Source organism: Carlito syrichta, unplaced genomic scaffold, assembly GCF_000164805.1.
Source record: "Carlito syrichta isolate Samal-C Ts95f unplaced genomic scaffold, Tarsius_syrichta-2.0.1 Scaffold288366, whole genome shotgun sequence".
NCBI lineage: Eukaryota > Metazoa > Chordata > Mammalia > Primates > Tarsiidae > Carlito > Carlito syrichta.
In genome coordinates this window covers 153560-172176 of record NW_007232462.1, presented here as the reverse complement: position 1 = coordinate 172176, position 18617 = coordinate 153560, and the positions used below count along the sequence as shown (strand labels likewise).

General features: G+C 49.5%; 1 protein-coding gene across 1 annotated transcript in view; it reads right to left on the bottom strand.

Moving 5' to 3' along the window:
• PTPRU (protein tyrosine phosphatase, receptor type U) overlaps positions 1-18617 on the bottom strand; it is an 88271-nt gene that overhangs the window by 35742 nt on the left and 33912 nt on the right. Inside the window, exons 8-15 of the mRNA XM_021710282.1 lie at positions 15807-16115; positions 10679-10788; positions 10130-10331; positions 9675-9777; positions 6992-7265; positions 6223-6259; positions 5306-5444; positions 467-496 (exon numbers count right to left, since the gene is read on the bottom strand). Of these exons, the coding sequence (XP_021565957.1) occupies positions 467-496; positions 5306-5444; positions 6223-6259; positions 6992-7265; positions 9675-9777; positions 10130-10331; positions 10679-10788; positions 15807-16115 (1204 nt within the window). The remainder of the gene's footprint in view (positions 1-466; positions 497-5305; positions 5445-6222; positions 6260-6991; positions 7266-9674; positions 9778-10129; positions 10332-10678; positions 10789-15806; positions 16116-18617) is intronic.

Below are 18617 nucleotides of genomic sequence, written 5' to 3'. Positions count from 1 at the left end.
TGCCAGTATGGCAACAAGTTGGCCCTGCCACCGTACACATGTGCACATACGTGCACACAGGTATGGACTCTCAGAATGGCACCTGAGTGAGGACATTCCTGGACGTGGACTTGGACTGAGGTCAGAAAATCCTTCTGACCAGCAGAATAGGTTCAAGAAATAAGAGGCTGCCCCAGTGGTGGAGGGGACACTGAGGCTTAGGAAAGTGCCATGACTTGTCTAGGGTGACTCAGCAGAGCCACCTCTGAACCAATGATCTCTGGTGACAGAACCAGCACTCATGATCACAACTCAAGGAGGAAGATGCAGAGTAGAGAGACAGAGCAGAGGAGAGAATGGTCAGGCCAAGGTGGTCATGGAGAACAAGGCTGATACCAGGCCAGGCTGGGGTACGTTGAGCCCAAGCCCAGACAGAGAGGGCAGAGGTGGGAGGCCTCACCCTAGAGGGGCCAGTGGATCTACTTACGGGTAGTAGGAGTAGGCATAGTGGTCTCTCCTGGCAGCGTGCAAAGAGAGAACAGCACAGTTGTATCCAGGGTCCTTCCACCAAGGCTAGACTGAGGCAATGCCCAGTCAGCAGGGGTGCCCAGGTGCTTCCTGTGCTAAGGTTGGGGCTGGCCAGGGACTGACAGAGCAGAAGGGCCTTCCTGGTCCCAAGGGCTGACTGGGCTCAGATGCTGAGGACCAGGACCCAAGGCCCTTCTGGAACCTTTCCCAAGCCTGCTGCTAAAATGAGGAGGAAGTGAGGAAAGGGCCTTGAGGGTATCCAGGGCTTTCACACACAGTCCTACACACACACATATACAGAAAGAAATCCACACAGATGCACCCTCACACATAAACAGACACATATACAGACACCCTCACACACATGCACTTATACATGGTAAAACACATTGACACACATACACATATACTCACAAATGCAGACACACACATAGACGCTTACACATACATATTCAAACACAGTGACTCCCACTTACACAGACACATGCTCACACACAGACACCCCACACACACTCAAAGGTAACTGTGCTCACCCAGGGCTGCTCTCATCCCTGAAGACAGCCCCCACCCTCACCCCTCTCAGTCCCTGCAAGCCCTTCTGCCCCTGAGGGAACAATCCTTTGCATACCCTTCCACCTGGGTAGGGACAGGGAAGGGGCAGGACGGAGAGGACTCCAGTTGGATACTCAGGACAAACCCAAGGCATTCCCTCTCCCAACCTGACTGCCCATGAGTGTGGGTCCACTAAAGGAGCCCAGTCACCCCCTCAGGGCCCTGAGGCCCCAAGGGGGAGGGAAATAGCCAACGGAATGGCATTCTTTGGGTCTCAGCTGACATGTCCAATATCAAAAGGGCCTTCTCTGACCACTCTCCCACAAGTGTCAACCATACTGTGTCCCCTGTATTCTCCCTGCCCCCAACCCTGGCACCTTGATCTTTTCACAATCTGTAATAATCTCAACCATTTGTGCTTTTTCTAATTTGGCACCGAGCTCCCCTCTAGCTATAAAGTATAAGAGGACAGGATCTTTGTCTTTTTTGCCCACCACTGGATCCCCAGGGCCCAGCACATTATAATCCCTCAATAAATACTTTTCTGAATGGAATCATCAATAAATAAGTGAAAATCAATACAAGAACTTCACCTCCATGAGCTTCCACTGCCATCTTTAAAAGTGAGGTTAATAAGAGTCCCCCACAGGGACTGCTGTGAGGCTCCAGCAACAGGAAGCATGTGCTCAGCAAGGGCCAGCAAGCTGCTCCTCCTGCCTCCCTGAGCCTGCTGAGCTGGGGACCCGTCCCTGGCGGACTAGACAAGGAAACACACAGCCAGCAAGACAGGACTTTCTCTGTCCTTGTGGAGCTCTTAATCCAGCAGGGAAGACAAACATTAAGCAAAGCACTACAAGTAAGTAAATGAAAAAATGGAGGAAGAAGAAAGTGCTGCAAAGAAGAGGGGTGGGACATGGGGGTCTCTGGAAGCAGAACCAGGGGATCTGACCTGCCCTGGGGTCACCAGCTTCCCCCTCCAGGCCCTGGAACACCCCTAGGGAAGATGCATCCAGTCTGATCATCCATGTGGGCAGGACAGGATGGAGAAGCTAAAATCTCCTCCCTGTTGGACCCTGTTTCCCATAATACTCCCCTGGGGCTTCTCTTGCCTCCAACAAGACTCTACAGGGGACAGAGACTACCCTCCCTGGGAAACTTCCTATTCTGTCAGTTACACTCATATCCCAAATTGATCTGAATGTCCCCACCCCTGCCAGAAGTGCTGTGTTCCATGACACTCGCAATGTAGACGGGGAGTCCTGAGAAGCACAAAGGGTCCTGTGTGCCAGGGTAGGATTCAGGGGCACACAGTCAGGTGCTAAGGAATAGGACAGAATAACCTTTAGAGGAAGTAAGGAGGCGCAGGTGGAGAGGGAAGATGGGGGTCCTGGAAGCATATGGGATAACCTGGGTTTGTAGGGTAGCAATTACATAATAGAAGGTTTCCTAGTAAGGCCCTGACAGCATTTCTGATTCACCCTCTCCTGGGCCCAGTGCTCTCTTTGCAGTGGTCGGTGACTCCCCCCACCCTGTCAATCCTCTCTCCCTGAAGGTAGATTTCTGGAACCTCAAATACCAACTGAAACTCCGTAAAATCTGACCCCTCCTTTATAGCTCTCTCCAGCCCCACCCTCACTTAGAGTCCCTCTCAGGCCCCCTGTTGGGAAGAAGTTAGGGACTTGCCAATGTTGGGGTCCCTCCTGTGTGCCAGACTTGGTGAAGTCAGGCCCTGCCACTGCTCAATCACGTGGCATGGACAAGTTACTCTAATTACAGTTCCTTCATCTGGACAAAGGGAGTCAGATCCACTTCATGGGTCAAGATCCAAGAAAGAAATGTTCTCTAATGCATCCTAAATGCCAGAACAGTGCCTGGCATACAGTAAGTGCTCAATAACTAGTGTACTAATGAATGATGTTATGTAAAGCTCCTAGCATAGAGTAGTCATTCACCAAATGATGGGATTTTTGTTTTTTTGTTTTTGAGTTGGAGCCTTACTCTATTGCCCAGGCTGGAGCACCGCAGCCTTAACCTCTTGGGCTCAGGCAATCCTTCCGCCTCAGCCTTCCAAGTAGCTGGGGCTGCAAGCACACTTTACCATGACTGGCTAATTTTTGGATTTTTTTTTGTAAAAACAAGTTCTCACAATGTTGCCTAGGCTGGTCTCAAGCTCCTGGGCTCAAGCAATCCTCCTGCCTCAGCCTCCCAAAACGCTAGGATTATAGGCATGAGCAACCACACCTAGTTCAAATGATGATTTTAAATGTGTTGCATTGGGAAGCTGGGACCAGGGTAGGGGACAGTCAGAGCCTAGCACCTGGGATAAGCCACCTTCCTACATCTCTTCCACTCTGCTGTACACTCTACTCCTGGTCCCTCTCTCCTGCTGGTGCCTGGCCTCATGCAAGGTGGCCCTAGCCAGCTCTCTCTCATCTTCCTGGATCCTACTTATCTGCTCCCAGCAGCCCAGAGATCCAGTGCCAGCTCACCTACGTGTGTCCAGCCTGGCAGCAGCAGGGGCTATAGAAGCCAGATCCCAGGTGCAGAGAGGTGGAGCTGGCTCTGCCTCTGGCTCCCTGGGTGACCTTGGGCAGGTCTGCAACCCCCTCTGGGCCTCAGCATCCCTACCCCTCAATTAAGGTGCTTGGGCCAGCCGGGCTTGGTGTCTCAGGCTGTAATCCCGCGTCTTGGGAGGCTGAGGTGAATGGATTGCCTGAGCCCACGGGTTCGAGACCCGCCTGGGCAACTTGGCAAGACCTCATCTCTACAATAAATCAAAAATTAGCCGGGCATGGTAGCACGTGCCTGTAGTTCCAGTTACTTGGAAGACTGAGGCAGAAGGATCGCCAGAGCCCAGCAGGTCGAGGCTGTGGTGGCCGGGAGCGGCCACTGCACTCCAGTCTGGGCAACAGAGTGAGACTCCAACTCAAAAAAAAAAAAAAAAAAAGATGTTTGGGCCACAGTGTCCTGGGGCTGCCAGGTGGAGAATGAGGTGGGGTAGGGTGGGGAATGGTAAGCAAAGGGGTCTTAAAAGCATCCACTCTGCATCCAGTTAGAGTTGCCGCCCAGCCTTCACCTACTCCATATAGGAAGGTTTTTGTTTTTAGTGTTTTAAAGACAGGTTCTGCTGCTGTTTTTTTTTTTTTTTTTTTGAGTTGGAGTCTCACTCTGTCACCCAGACTGGAGTGCAGTGGCCGCTCCCAGCCACTGCAGCCTTGACCTGCTGGGCTCCGGCGATCCTTCCACCTCAGCCTTCCAAATAGCTGGAATTACAGGGGCGTGTTACCACACCCGGCTAATTTTTGATTTACTGTAGATATGAGGGCTCACCAAGTTGCCCAGGCGGGTCTTGAACCCACAGGCTCAGGCAATCCGCTCACCTCAGCCTCCCAAAGCACTGGGATTACAGGCTGAGCCACCGAGCCCAGCTGGTTCTGCTACTTTAAAAAGATCTGAAAATCATTAGACTAGAAGGCTGTGAACTACCTGGCTCTTCTCACTTTCTGTGGCTCTGAGCCTCTACAATTCTAAAGTCTGAGATTTCTTGAGTCCCAGATCCTGACTATCTGAAACTGTAAGATTCTAAGTTCTGGATTCTAAGACATGCTGCGATTCATGCTGCCCTCTGCAAAATGCACCAGGAAATGCATCCCAAGCAAACATGAGGCTGGACTTTTGACACCTGGAGGATAGTAAGGGCAGGAGTGGGGTTTTCCCTCAGTCACAGGCCTAGGAAGGCTCCTCAGGGATCCACAGACTCCAGGGTCCAGGGCACACTGAGCCTGACAGAAGATGGAGCCCAGGAAGAGCCATGGCTCTGGGACCTTGGTTTAAAGAGAAGTGAACACTGCAACCCTACTCAAGGACCACTGCACAATCCCGTGGTCAGGGCAGACAAGTTGGCTGAAGATCTTCAGGGGTCTAGGGACCTCCACACGCTCCCTATTGGAGCAGACCCAACAGGCACAGGAGGGCAGTGCCTACTTCTAGCATAGCTCCTTGGCACCAGGCACTGAGTGCCCTCCCCTGGACAGTGGCACCTGGTACCAGTGAGACCTGTACTGCAGTAATGCTACTCCAAGGCAGCTCCTTTTGCTGAGTCTCCAGTTTCCCACCCTCTAGCTCAGATCCATCTGTAGATCCGATACCAGGCTGGCAGCCTTCCACATACCCACCAACAGCTGTCCTACCAGCCCCCAGCCACCAGGCCTCTAAGGGGCAAGAGCCACTGAGTGGCCTCACTCACCCCTTGCGGATGATGACAATGATGGCCCCCAGGAGGAGGATGAGGACGGCAAGCCCCCCTGCACAGATGCCCAAGATGAGTCCCATCTCCTCTGATCTCTGGGACACCTCCAGTGGCCGCTTGCTTTCCTTGCAGGCAGCTGAGGAGAACAAAGCAAGATGAAGGATCAGGGGGGAGACAGGGACCACCTAACTCCTCCTTTAGGGCTCTGCACCCCAAGGAACAAATTAGGCTGCACAACCACAGGTGCGTAACACTGCCCCAATGCTCACTACATGGCCACCTTTCCATCATATCGACTACCTCACACCCCTTACACCTTCTGCATGTCCACACCTGAGTCCTCACTTACATTGCTCCCCTGTCGGGAAGGACATGCCCCTCTCCCCTCCAATCTGATCCTCCCCAGTTCTCAGTGGACAGGAGAGGGATGATACCTGAACCTTCAGACCCATCCTCTGGCCCTCCAGGGAGGTGATAGAGGGGAAGAATTATGTACCTAGGGCATGGTTAGGATATCTCAGGATGAGAAGCCAACTCATCCCTGTCTGGAAGTAGAGACAATCCCTACCCCAGAGCATCCATGCTGTCCCCATCTCTCTCGCCAACCACAGGAAAGTGAGGGCAGATACACAACCATCACCCTCTAGGTCCCACCATAAGGGCTCCCCAAACACAGGCCTGTCCCAGGTTCCTGCTTAGGCCCCTTCTGTGACCAGAAGAAAGGTAAGGAAGGTGGTCCTGCTATCAGCCTGAAAGGAGCCCTTGACGGTAGGGTACATGGAGGCCTAGAAAGGAAGCCCTTCCTTACCCCAGGCCTGCCTAACCGCCCTCCTCTGCTCCCACAGTCGCCTCCCCAGAGCTGGGCAGGTGAGAAACCTGCTGCTAAAATACTAGAATAACCCAGCGGGACTTACCTTTCCTGGCGATGCGAACACAATTCAGTCGAGTCTCCTGGAGGCACAGATGGGGTTCTCAGCGGCGCTGAAGCCCTGACCTCACCCTCCCCAGGGCGGGAACCTCAGGCAGCGCTTCTTGGATACAATTTTCTCTGGTGCAGACTATAAGTAAGGACACCTCATCCGGCAGGAGGACTGGGGGACTCTAGGGGGCGGGACCTAAAGGGGAGGTGCTTACAGTATCTTAGGAAAAGGGATGAAACCAGAGGCAAGAGAGAAACGGCATGGGAAAGGGGCGGGGACTCAAGAGAGGGCGGGGCGTAGGTTCAGAGATCTGGCTTGGAACGGAGAAACCAGGCAGGAAGCGAACTGAGGAGGGAGAAACCAAAAGAACAGGGCGGGGCTTCAAGAAGGAGGCGGGGCCTAGGCCTTGAGCTAAGAAAGCAGTAATCTGAGATGGGCTCCTCTGGGAAGAGGCGCCTGAGATAGCAGGCAGAGCCTCAGGAAGGAACAGGGACTAGACTGCAAACCTGGAGAGAAAGGAGAAGACTGAGAAAAAGGTTTGGGAAGGCTCTATGGGAAGAAGCCTGGGTTGTGGAGGACCGGGCTACGGAAGGGACAAAGTAGAGAAGGGGCGGGACTATGGAAGGGAAGGTCTGTGGGAGGGGCGGAGCTGTGGGGGTTGCCCACCTGGGTCTCTGGTCTTTGTGTTGTACCGGCTCCAAGGTGTCCCCAGCCTGCCATCCCGTACCCCCCAACCACCACCACCACAAAGCTGGTCCCTCACCCCCTTCAAGTGGCTTGTTGCCTGGAAGTAGATGAGGTAGGCCTTCCTAGGCTCAAGTGGCGGGTTCCAGAAGCCTCGATAGGTCTGGTTGTCACCCACGGTGAAGGGCATGGCCTCAGGCAGACTGCTGGCCGCCAGTTCGGCTCCAAAGTAGTGCACCAGGCCTCGGGCCAGCGCCGCCTCGAACGTCAGTGGCACTGGGAAGCAATCCTGGCCACCTGGCTCCCGCCTCAGCCGCCGTGGCCGCTCCTCCTCCACAATCACCTGATACACACTGGACAGGGAGGAAAGAGCACAGGTGATCACAGGAGGCCAGGGGAAGGGAAAAGCCATCTGGTGGCGGAAGGTATGGCCTTTGGGTCAAGCCTACCTGAGGACAAATCTCCACTCTGCCCCTTCCTAGCTGGGCAAGACACTGAACCTCCCTGGGCCTCAGTTTCCTCCTCTATAAAATGGAAGTGACCACAGGACTGTTCCACAAGGTATATGTGAAGGACAAGTTTAGCAAGCAGCCAATGCGCGTCAGCTGTTATTCCTGTTACTAACTCAGGCTGAGAAAATCCTGGGCCCTGCTCAACACAACCAAGCCAAACCCCATCCCCACTTCCTCCGTGAGTCCTGAGTGTGACACAGAACCTGGGAAACCAAAGCTGCTCATCGCTACCTTCTGGGCCTTGGTAAATCACAGGATTAGCCAGATTCATTCATTCATTCAAAAAGAGTTCACTGAACTCAGACAAAGGAGCCCTGGGCTAGGCACTTAGGGATCTGGGCTTCCTGAAACTGATGGGAGAGACAATCACTTAGCAAATGAGGACATACCTAAGACTACATCTGTATTAGCCTTTCAATCCTGAGGCAGCCTCTAATCTGCAAATCAGAGTCCTGTTGTCTTGAGAGCCCACTCTGATTTGTGTTCCCTGGTCCCAATGCCCACGTTTCTGTTTATTTTCTCACTTTACCAAATTGGCTTTTGGTGTGACTACCTCCAAATCCTCTGTGAACCAAAGCCAAGAGTAAATACATGAATGCTGACAAATTTAAATATTTCCAGTCATAGCCTTGGTCACATCTCAGTGTGTGACATCCCATATTAACAGCCTCTGCTTGGAAAGCAAAAGGCTTTTCCTTGTTCTTCAGATGTTTCTTTTGATCTTCCAAGTTGTAGGAAATCATCCGAGAGTGTTGGATACCGGCCCCACTGCCTGTGACTAGTCCAAGCCCCTCTCAGCCTCCATTTCCCCAGGCTGAGGTCAGGTTTCTCTCAGCCCTGAGTACCACCAGGAGATAACAATTCAGATTAACCATGAACAAAGTACATCCTAATCTAGAATATTTCCCATTATGCAGATAAGGAAACAGAGGCTCAGGAAGGTAAAGAAATATGCCCAGGGTCACACAGCCATCTTGCCTCTCCCCTCCCACCATGTCCCAGCCCCTGCCCCCACCAGCATTGTCATCCTCACCCCTGTTGGACCCTGACCAGTCCTGCTCATAGGATCCCTCAAGAGGACAAGGAAGGGTCTCCCAACTCCCCCAGATTCAACTGCACAAGGGACCTGCGGCTCCAGCAACATGCAAAAGATCCTGCAGATGCCCTGACTTTTTCCTGGGTCTCCCCTGAGGGCCTGGGAATCAGCCCAGGACAGGATTTGCAGTGGCAAATATAGGGAGACACAGCAGAAGTGGGGAAGGGGAGGGGAAGGACTGTCGAGGGCACCTGGGAAATCCACTAACCTTCTTGGGGGGCTGACTAGGACCCTCACATCTCCCACCTGAAGGCTGTCACTCCCTCTTTCTCAGTGTGTGCACCTTTGTGGAAGGAACGGGTAGAACAGAGGACCAGGGAAGCTCTATGATTTCTAGAAAAAACACAGGCTTTGCAGACAGACCTGGGTTCCAAATCCCAGCTCTATCATTTACTAGCTATGTGGCCTTGGGAGCAAGTGATTTGGGCTGAGTTGGTTTCCTGATATGTAAAACAAGGGTAATAATACCCAATAATAATAGTAATACCCAATCCACAAGGTTGCCGTGAAGATAAAATGACCTGTGCAGGTAAAGTCCCTAGCATAGTGACTGGCTAACAGTATGTTGCACAAACACTCTCACGCTCTCACACACATGCACACTCATATCTCTCACACATGTTCACACCTCCACACCACACACATCACGTCTTTATCACAAAGACACACACATATACCCCCCATCTCGTCTCCAGCACCTTCTCCCCAGCAGAGGCAGCCATTGTGGCATCAGGAGCCCCAGCATCCTCTGAAGAGAAGGAGGCAGAGAAGCCAAGCTCTTGGCAACTCCAAAGAGATGGCCCTATCTGGCCAGCTGCCCTAGCCTTCTAGAAAGCCCATCCCTGCATTTCCAGGAAAAGAGCTGGGAAGCACTAAGACCCCCAGAGTTTCACTTCTCCAAGGTGTCTGAGGGAAGGCCCCCTGCAGTGGCCTGGACAGTCCCCTCTCTGGGCTGGACACTGTCCAGGGACCTTGTGACAGCAAGACTCATGGTTTCAGAAGAGTGACTGCCTGCCCAGGGTCACAGAATGCCTTCCTCCAGATACTCTGAGCCCTGCATGGGAGCCTGAGGGAGAACAAGGGTGAGCACGCCTGGGTGGGGGCTCTCAGTCAGAGGATGGTGGCCTCCCGCCCCACCATCCAGGCTTTCCCACCTGATGGGTGCACCACGGCCCTGTGCCGGTCTCAGCAGCACGGTGATGGTGTTCTCGGACTCGCCCAGGGGTGACGGCATGTCAGCATAATCAAAACTGGGAGCTGGGGAAGGGGACAAGGACATAAGCATGGAACCTGGCCGCTGAACCAGGATGGCCAGGCCTTCAGCCTCCTTGATCACTGTCCTCAGATCTCTTCCTCTTCAGCCTTAGCCTCCTTGTTCTTGCTGGCTGAGCTCCCTTGACCCTGATCTCAAATACTGATCCCAAACTCACCCTTTGATTCCACAGACCATAGACTCCTGAGCCCTGATTTCAACTCCTAAATGGCATATTTATCTTCACAGAAGCCCTCTGTAACCACCCCCAGGACATCCCACACTCCCTCTGCCCATGGAACCCTGGGATTTTGAGCCACCTCCAAAGGGGCCAGGCCGGGGTTGGACAGGACTCACCTGAGATGTTGGTGGTGATCTCAGTGAGTGCCGCCTGGCCGAAGCCTTTGCCCGTGCGGGCCCTCACGGAGAACAGGTAGGTGGTGCCTGGGTGCAGGTTGGAGAAGACGTGGTAGGTCTCGTTGCGGAGCTTGGAGATTGTGCGTCGTGGCCCCGGCACATTCACCGCCGGGTCTGACGACTCGATGCTCTGGTAGCTGATCTGGGAGCAGGATGGGCAGGCAGGCAGGCACGGGGATGGGGCAGGGCATCATTGACTTGACATGTAACCTACCACCCACCATGTTCCGGGGAAGCTAGGGGTGAGGCTGAGCCAAGAGGACCGTGGAGCCCATCAGGCCAAGCTTCTGGCACCTTCACCTCCCTCCTGCCTTCAGGACCCCTACCCCATAACCCACAGGGCACAGGCCCTGGCCATAGTTGAAGGAACAGTGACAAGCACCTCTGTCCTCTTCATATACCTTGCTCTCCACACTACTGCAGCAGAGGGAAAGAGTCATTCTCTCTTCTTCCACCAGTGCCTCCACTATAACAGGGTCCCAAACCCACCTCATACTGAGTGATGAGGCCATTGGGTTCCTGGGGCTCCTCCCACTTAAGGAAGATCATGTCCTCCAGTGGAGTGAAGGTCAGGGATTCAGCTGCAATCCCGCCAGGCACTGCAAGGAAAAAGCAGCGGGGGGAAGGGAAAACGGGCTTTGGCACCAGATATGTGGATTCAGATTCCAGCCTTGCCACTTCCTATTTAGTTCAACCTCTCTGAGCCCGTTTCTTCATTTGTGAAATGGGGGTGAAGTAACCCCTCCCAAACGAGGACTAGGTAACATGATGTACTTAAGGCCCCAAGAAAAACATCAACAGTTTCATATGGTTCAGCCTATTACTGAGTTCTCCAAAAGGGTAGTTGGCATGTTCATTACCATGTACGTTGCACTCAGCAGAGGAAAATGCTTGAAGGCTCCTATTTTGTTCCAGCTGGGTGGTTTTCAGAAAATATAGACATGTGCCAGAGCAATGAAAGCAACAATTGTGTTGGGATATTGGGATTATGGGTGGAGATGTTTTCTTGCCTAAAAATTCCTAATTACATAAATGATATATTCAATGTAGAAAATCTAAATGAGCATGAAGAAAATTGGTGGCACTTACAATTCTATCACCCAGAGATAAATACTGTTAACATTTTAAGCATAAACACTCTCAGGCATGGTTTGGTTTTGTTTTGCTTTTATTTTAATGTATACTCTTAATGGCAGGCATAGGAATTTTATCTAGGAAAATGGTCTCTTTTTGCAGGGGGTGGGGGAACAATTTGATAAATCACTGTGGGAAAGTTGAAGTCCTAAGGCAGGGAAAAACAGAAACCAAATAACAATCAATAAAAGCTAAGCTACTCTATGTTAAAATGAACAGTCTACAAGGCAACCATCTACCCATGGAAATGGTGAAATGAAAAAGACAATTCCAAGTGTTAGGATACAGAGCAACTAAAATTTTCACACTGCTAGTGTGATACTGTCTGGCTATATCTACTACAGATATTCCCCATAACCCAACCATCCTACTCCTAGACATAAACCAATCAGAAATGTGTATATCTACAAAAACAAAATCTACAAAGATTTATGTGTAGCATTGTTCAGAATTGCCAAAAACTGAAAACAACCCAAATGCCCAACAACAGTAAACAGAATGAATAAATGTGGTATCATCACATAATGGACTCTATAGCAATAAGAATGTTTTCTCTACATATACAATACAGCTGAGTCTCTCAAGCACAAAAGTCAAGAGGAGAAAAAGCTAGTCATAAAAAGAATACACGGCCTGGCGTGGCGGCTCAAGTCTATAATCCCAGTACTTTGGGAGGCCGAGGCTAGAGGACTGCCTGAGCCCAGGGGGTCGAGACCAGCCTGGGCAACTTGGTGAGACCTGGTCTCTATAGTATATTAAAAAAATTAGCTGGATGTGGTAGCACACACCTACAGTTCCAGCTACTTGGAAGGCTGAGGCAGAAGGATAACCTGAGCCCAGCAGGACGATGCTGGGATGGCCGTGAGCGTGCCACTGCATTCCAGCTTGGGCAACTGAGTGAGACTCTGACTCAAAAAAAAAAAAATACTCATTGTATGATTCCATTTATTTAAAGGCCAAGGAAAAATTAATCTGTGGTGTTATAGGTCAAGATAACAGTTACCCTTGGGAGGTAGTGACTAGGAGAGGCATCCAGAGGGTTTTCTGGGGTGCTGGTAATGTTACTTCTTATACTAGATATGGGCTATCCTGATGTCCAGTCTATGAGAATTCTGACCGCTTAAGATAAGTATACTTTCTGTAAGTATTATACTAATACTTCAATGAAAAGTAAACACTACTAAATAATGAGCAGCTATTGGAGAACAGGGAGAAAAGGAAAAGGGAAAGAAAACCAAGTAGCCCTCATGAGGCCTGGCCAGGGTGGGGTGAAGCAGCTACCATAACATACCTAGGAGGCAGAGGTGGGATACAGAAGTCAACACACCTTACACATAGGCCTGTCTGATGTTCAACTTGAAGCTGTTTGCAATGCTTCAAGGTAAACTTATCTGGTCCTCATTCCCACTTCCAGCAAATCCTCAGCCCAAGGCATACACACTACCATGGGTGAGTAGGCTTTTGTGGAAATCAAGGAAGGAGCTGAATTTTGTGTCTTGGCCAATGCTGTCCAGAACAGAAAACTGCATACATTGGGCAGCAAGAAAAATTATAAACCAAGGAACTTAGGGGTATCTGGGATCTGCAGGAATCTGCAGGAAGGCTCCGGACCTGTGCTGGCATTTGAGTGTAGCTGGTAAAAATGACAACTCTGGCCAGGCGCAGTGGCTCAAGTCTGTAACCCAGCACTTTGGGTGACTGAGGTGAGAGGACTGCCTGAGCCCAGGGGTTCAAGACCAGTCTAAGTAAGCTGGCAAGACCTCATCTCTACAATAAATCAAAAAAATTAGGCAGGCATGGTAGCATGCACCTGTAGTTCAAGCCAATTGGAAGGCTGAGGTGGAAGGATCCCTTGAGCCCAGCAGGTCGAGGATGTAGTGGCCATGAGCATGCCACTGCTCTCCAGCCTGGGCGACAGAGTGAGATGAGACTCCAACTCAAAAAAAAAAAGAATGACAGCTCTGAAATCAGATGGCCTGGTTGTAAAGCCAGCTGTGCAACCTGTCAACTGGCTATGTGACCTCATCTGTAAAATGGGGATAGAAATAGTAGCCTACCACATAGGGCTGTCATGGAGATTCGATGCAGTAATATATGAAAAGCATCCAGAATAGTGCTTGACATGTACTAGGTGCTCAGTAAGTATTAGTTTGTCACATACAGAACACTGCACCCAACAGCAAGAGAATATACACTTTTTTTCAAGTACACATAGAACGTTCACCAAAATTTAACCATATACTGGATTGTAAAGCAAGCATCAAATTTCAAGACTAAATTTAGAGTATATACTCTGACTATAGTAGAATTAAGCTAAAAATCAATAGCAGAAAGACATTGGAAAAGTTCCAATTGCTTAGAAAGTAAGCAATGTGATTCTAAATTACTTTTGAGTCATAATAGAAATCAAAATATTTTGAACTGAATGATAATGGAGATAGGAAATATAAACACTTGTGAGATACAGCTAAATCAGGACATAGAGGGAAATTTATAGCTTTACATGCATATATTAGAAATGAAACCAGGCATGGTGGCTCACACTTGTAATCCCAGCACTTTGGGAGGCTAAGGTGGGAGGATCACTTGAGGCCAGGAGTTCAAGACCAGTATGAGCAACGTAGCCAGACCCCATCTTTACAAAAAATAATGTTTAAAAATTAGTCAGGAATAGTGATGCACTCCTGCAGTCCCAGCTACTCGGGAAGTTCGCTTGATCCTGAGAAGTTAAGGCTGCACCACTGTACTCAAGCCTGGGCAAAAGAAGGAAAGAAGGAAGGGAGGGAGGGAGGAAGAGACAGAGAGAGAGAGAAGGGGGAGAGGGAGGGAGAGAGGGGGAGGGGAGAGAGAGAGAGAGAGAGAAAGACACCAGGCTCGGTGGCTCAGTCTGTAATCCCAGCACTTTGGGAGGCCGAGGCAAGTGGATTTCCTGAGCTCACAGGTTCGAGACCAGCCCGGGCAACTTGGTGAGACCTCATCTCTACAATAAATCAAAAAATTAGCCAGGCATGTAGTGCCTGCCTATAGTCTCTGCTACTTGGAAGGCTGAGGTGGAAGGATCTCCGGAGCCCAGCAGGTCAACACTGGGATGGCTGTGAGCGTGCCACTGCACTCCAGCCTGGGCAACAGAGTGAGATTCCAACTCAAAAAAAAAGAAAAAGGAGGGGAAGGGTAGTAGAGGGGAGGGGAAGGGAGGAGAGGAAGAGAGGAGAAGAAAAAAAAGAAGAAAGGCTCAAAATTAAGAAGGTTCCACCTCAAAAAGTGAAAAGAACAGCAAACCAACTCCAAAGAAAGTATAAAAAAGAAAACAGAAGGCGAGCATGGTGGCTCATGCCTGCAAACCCAGCACTTTGGGAGGCAGAGGCGAGAGGACTGCCTGAGCTCGAGAGCTCAAGACCAGCCTGGGCAACTTGGCAAACCCTTGTCTCTAAATAACTCAAAAAATTAGCCAGGTGTGTGGAAGGATCATCTGAGCCCAGCAGGTCAAGGCTGTGGTGGTCATGAGCGTGCCACTGCACTCCAACCTGGGTGACAGAGTAAGACTCTGTCTCAAAAAAAAAAAAGAAAGAAAGAAAGAAAGAAAATAGAGAAAAATAAACACACAATACAGATAATCAACCAAGTCAACAGTTGGCTCTTTGGAAAGGTGAATAAAATTTATACACTTCTAATAAAAGTGAACAAGAAAAAGGAAAACACAAATTACCAATATCAGGAGTTGAAAAGGTGATGTCACTATAGATCCTACAGACATTAGATAAATACAATAAAAGACTAATATAAACAACTTAATGTCAAGAAATTGACAATTTAGGTGAAATAAATCCCTTGAAAAATACTGTTCCTCAAGACTGATAAAAGAATAGAAAATCTGAATATTCCAATATCTATTTTAAAAATTAAAACCGAGGCCAGGTACAGTAGCTCACACCTATAATCCCAGCACTTTGGGAGGCCGAGGTGAGAGGATTGCCTGAGCCCACAGGTTCGAGAGCAGCCTGGACATCTTGGCGAGACCACATCTCCATAATCAATTTTTTTTTTAAAAATTAGCTGAGCATGGTGGCGCATGCCTGTAGTTCCAGCTACTTGGAAGGCTGAGGCAGAAGGATCACCTGAGCCTAGCAAGTCGAGGCTGTGGTGGCCGTGAGTGTGCCACTGCCCTCCAGCATGGGCGACAGAGACGCCAACTCAAAAATAAATAAATAAATAAATAATAAAAATTAAAACTGTTATTAAAAACCAACACAAAGACAACTCCAGGCCCAAATGGAGAAGAATTTACTGCTGAATTCTTCCAATAACTTAAGGAAGGAATTATACCCAAAGTCTTCCAGAGAATAAATATCAGCTATCATGACTCTATTGTTATATAGCTGGTTTAATCCTAAGCAAAAAAATTCCCTATGTAAATTTTAGTCTCAGACATAGGATGTCTGTGGGAGGCACTCAGGGCCCTGGAAATTGGGGCTGGGACTCTTACCATCTTCATCCGTCTGGAAGGTGACCTCCTTGCCCTCCTTGCGCCCCTCAGGGTTAGTGAGGACGAGACGCACATGAACATTTCGATAGGGCAGCAGGTTCTTGATGGTATAGCGGTTGACGCCCTGCTCTGTCTTCATACACTCCCGGATAGTCTGGTTGTGGCTGTTGCCCGGGGTGTAGTGATAGCACAGGGATACAGTATAGGTGTGGCAACGTGTCACGTTGTAACCCAGTGGTTCCCACTGCAAGGTCAGCTGGCGGGCCTGGATCTCAGCAAAAGCCAGGCCTTTGGGGGCCCTCATGGGCTCTGGGGAATCAGGAAGCAGAGAGAAGCGGGTAAAGGAATTGGGAAGAGAAGAGGAAGAGAAACAGAGAGAGAGCATCAATCTGCTGCCTGAAATAATTCCTCCTTTAACCCCAAGAGCTCAAGTCTCCCTAGAACATCAAACAGGGAGTAAAAGTGTATGCTTTGGAGTCAGGCAGGCAGCATTTGAGTCCTGGCTCTGCTGCTTGCAGCTGGCAACCACTAGCTAGAATCACTTCTTTTAATAGCACAGTTCACCTCCTAATTCAAGATCATCCTGGCCTATATCAGGCCTGTCTGAATCAACCAGTTGTATTTTCCTTAATGTATTAATTCCAAGCTTCTTCTGAAACAACCTACAGTAATGCATATGATACAATAATATACAGAAATCAGGATGATGGGAGAAATGAGAGCCAAATAGTTAAATTAAAGCTAGAGACACAGGGAAACAAACAGAAATGCATGCTATTAGATCCTATGTGGAGGTCCAAAAATAAGATTCCAATTCAGTGGTGGGTTTCCTAGCTGCCAAAGCAAAAATAGAAACAAAATCTGTTATATAATGACAACAGTAACAATGGCAATTGACATTTATTGGGGGCTTTGGATATGCCAGGCATTGTTCTAAAATGTTTCAAAATGCTGTATTTCATCTAATCCTCGCTGTAATTAAGTGCTATTATTAACCCTGTCATACAGATGTGGAAAGGATGGCACAGGGAGATTAAGTCATTTGCCCATAGTCACACAGACAGTAGGTGGTGAAACTAGAATCCAAATCTGGACAGGCTGGCCCCAGGATTGTGTTCTTTTCTTTTCTTTTCTTTTTTTGAGTCAAGGTCTCACTCTGTCACCCAGGCTGGAGTACAGTGGCACTATCATGGCTCACCACAGCCTTGACCTCCAGGGCTCAGGCAATCCTTCTGCCTCAGCCTCCCAAGTAACTGGAACCACAGGTGTGTGCCACCATGCCTGGCTAATTTTTTTTATTTTTTGCAAAGATGAGGTCTCACTATGTTGTCCAGACTGGTCCCGAACTCCTGGACTCAAGCAATCCTCCTGCCTCAGCCTCCCAAAGTTCTGGAATTACAGGTGTGACCACAGTGCCTGGCCCCAGAATCTGTGTTCTTAATCACCACTACTGCCCTGCTTCCCATGAGGATTTCACTACTGCCCTGCTTCCCATGAGGATTTCAACAAAAAAATCACACCAAAGCCTCAGGAGAGACAGGATGGAGGAGAATGTTGTTATGCTTTACAGTCTCTTGATGACTCTGTGAGCCAAAGTTACCCCTGTTTTATAAATAAAGAAACCCAGGCTTTTGAAGTGAACCCACGATGGAGTCCAGGGCCTCAGTTCCCAGCCCTGTGTCTACATTGACAGCTGTGTGATCTTAAGCAAATCTGTGGGCCTCAATTTCCACATCTGTAAAATGAGGGGAGAAGCCAAGATTACATCTAGTGATCCTTTTTTCTCTTGCACCCTGATTCTGTGAAGTGATTCTCAAGTTCTGTGAGTACTTGGAAAGTGTCCCCAATTAGAGGGCCCCAGGATCCCTTAATGAACAGGTGAGAAAGTACTGTTACATAGCCTCTTAAGATTAAATACAATTTCTCAGAATGTCCCTTATAAAGAAACTACAGAGGGAAACATCAGCCCAGGCTGCTTCTCACTCAGGAGTACAGGGGTAACACAGTTTTGACACTGGCCCAAGTACAGTACAATACTATTTCCACCCAGGAGTTTTCCTTTTATTTTTCCCTGCACCCTAGACAAGCAGCGCATCTCTAGCCCTATGTCGGGCCATCAAAGAGAGCTCTCAGTACCCTAGGAACAAGGCCTGCCTCCCTTCTCCCCACAAGACGGGCCCACCCAAATCCCAACCCATAAAGGCACTGAAGGACTGGCTGTCACTGCTCACTGCAGCCTGTGTTTTCTCTCCCATTCCTGGCCCATGGAGACTTTCCTAATTTTCTGAATGTAGTTTTGTTTCAAGCCATCACTGTTAAGTATTTGGAGCGGAGGGGGCAGATTTGTGTGTGCTCATTCGCCATCCTTCTCACAGGTCTGCACTTTATTCTCTGGCTCTGATCCTGGTTGCCCCATATGCCCCTTATCCTCAGGTGTCTATGAGAGCCAAGGAACCACCACTTTATTTGCACTAGTGGGAGTGGGTCTCATTCCCTGCAGTTCTGCCCACACCATCGCCACCCCCTGGAATGCAGCCCTGCATTCCTTTCCATCCTTCCACACTTGGCAGAAGCACTCTGCTTCCTCCTCCTCCCGCAACGCAACATTTAGACAAGGGTAGGAAAAGTTCAGTGTAAACTGGGGACACAGGTTGGGCAGGGACTATGGCAAACAAGAAAGTAGATGTCCCGTCCAAAAGGGGCAGCTACTCCTCACCCCTAGGCGACTGTCACCACGTAGGACTACAGGCTCAGTGTTGCCAGATCCTCCCACTTTTCTTTTTTTTTTTTTTTTTTTTTTTTTTTTTTTGG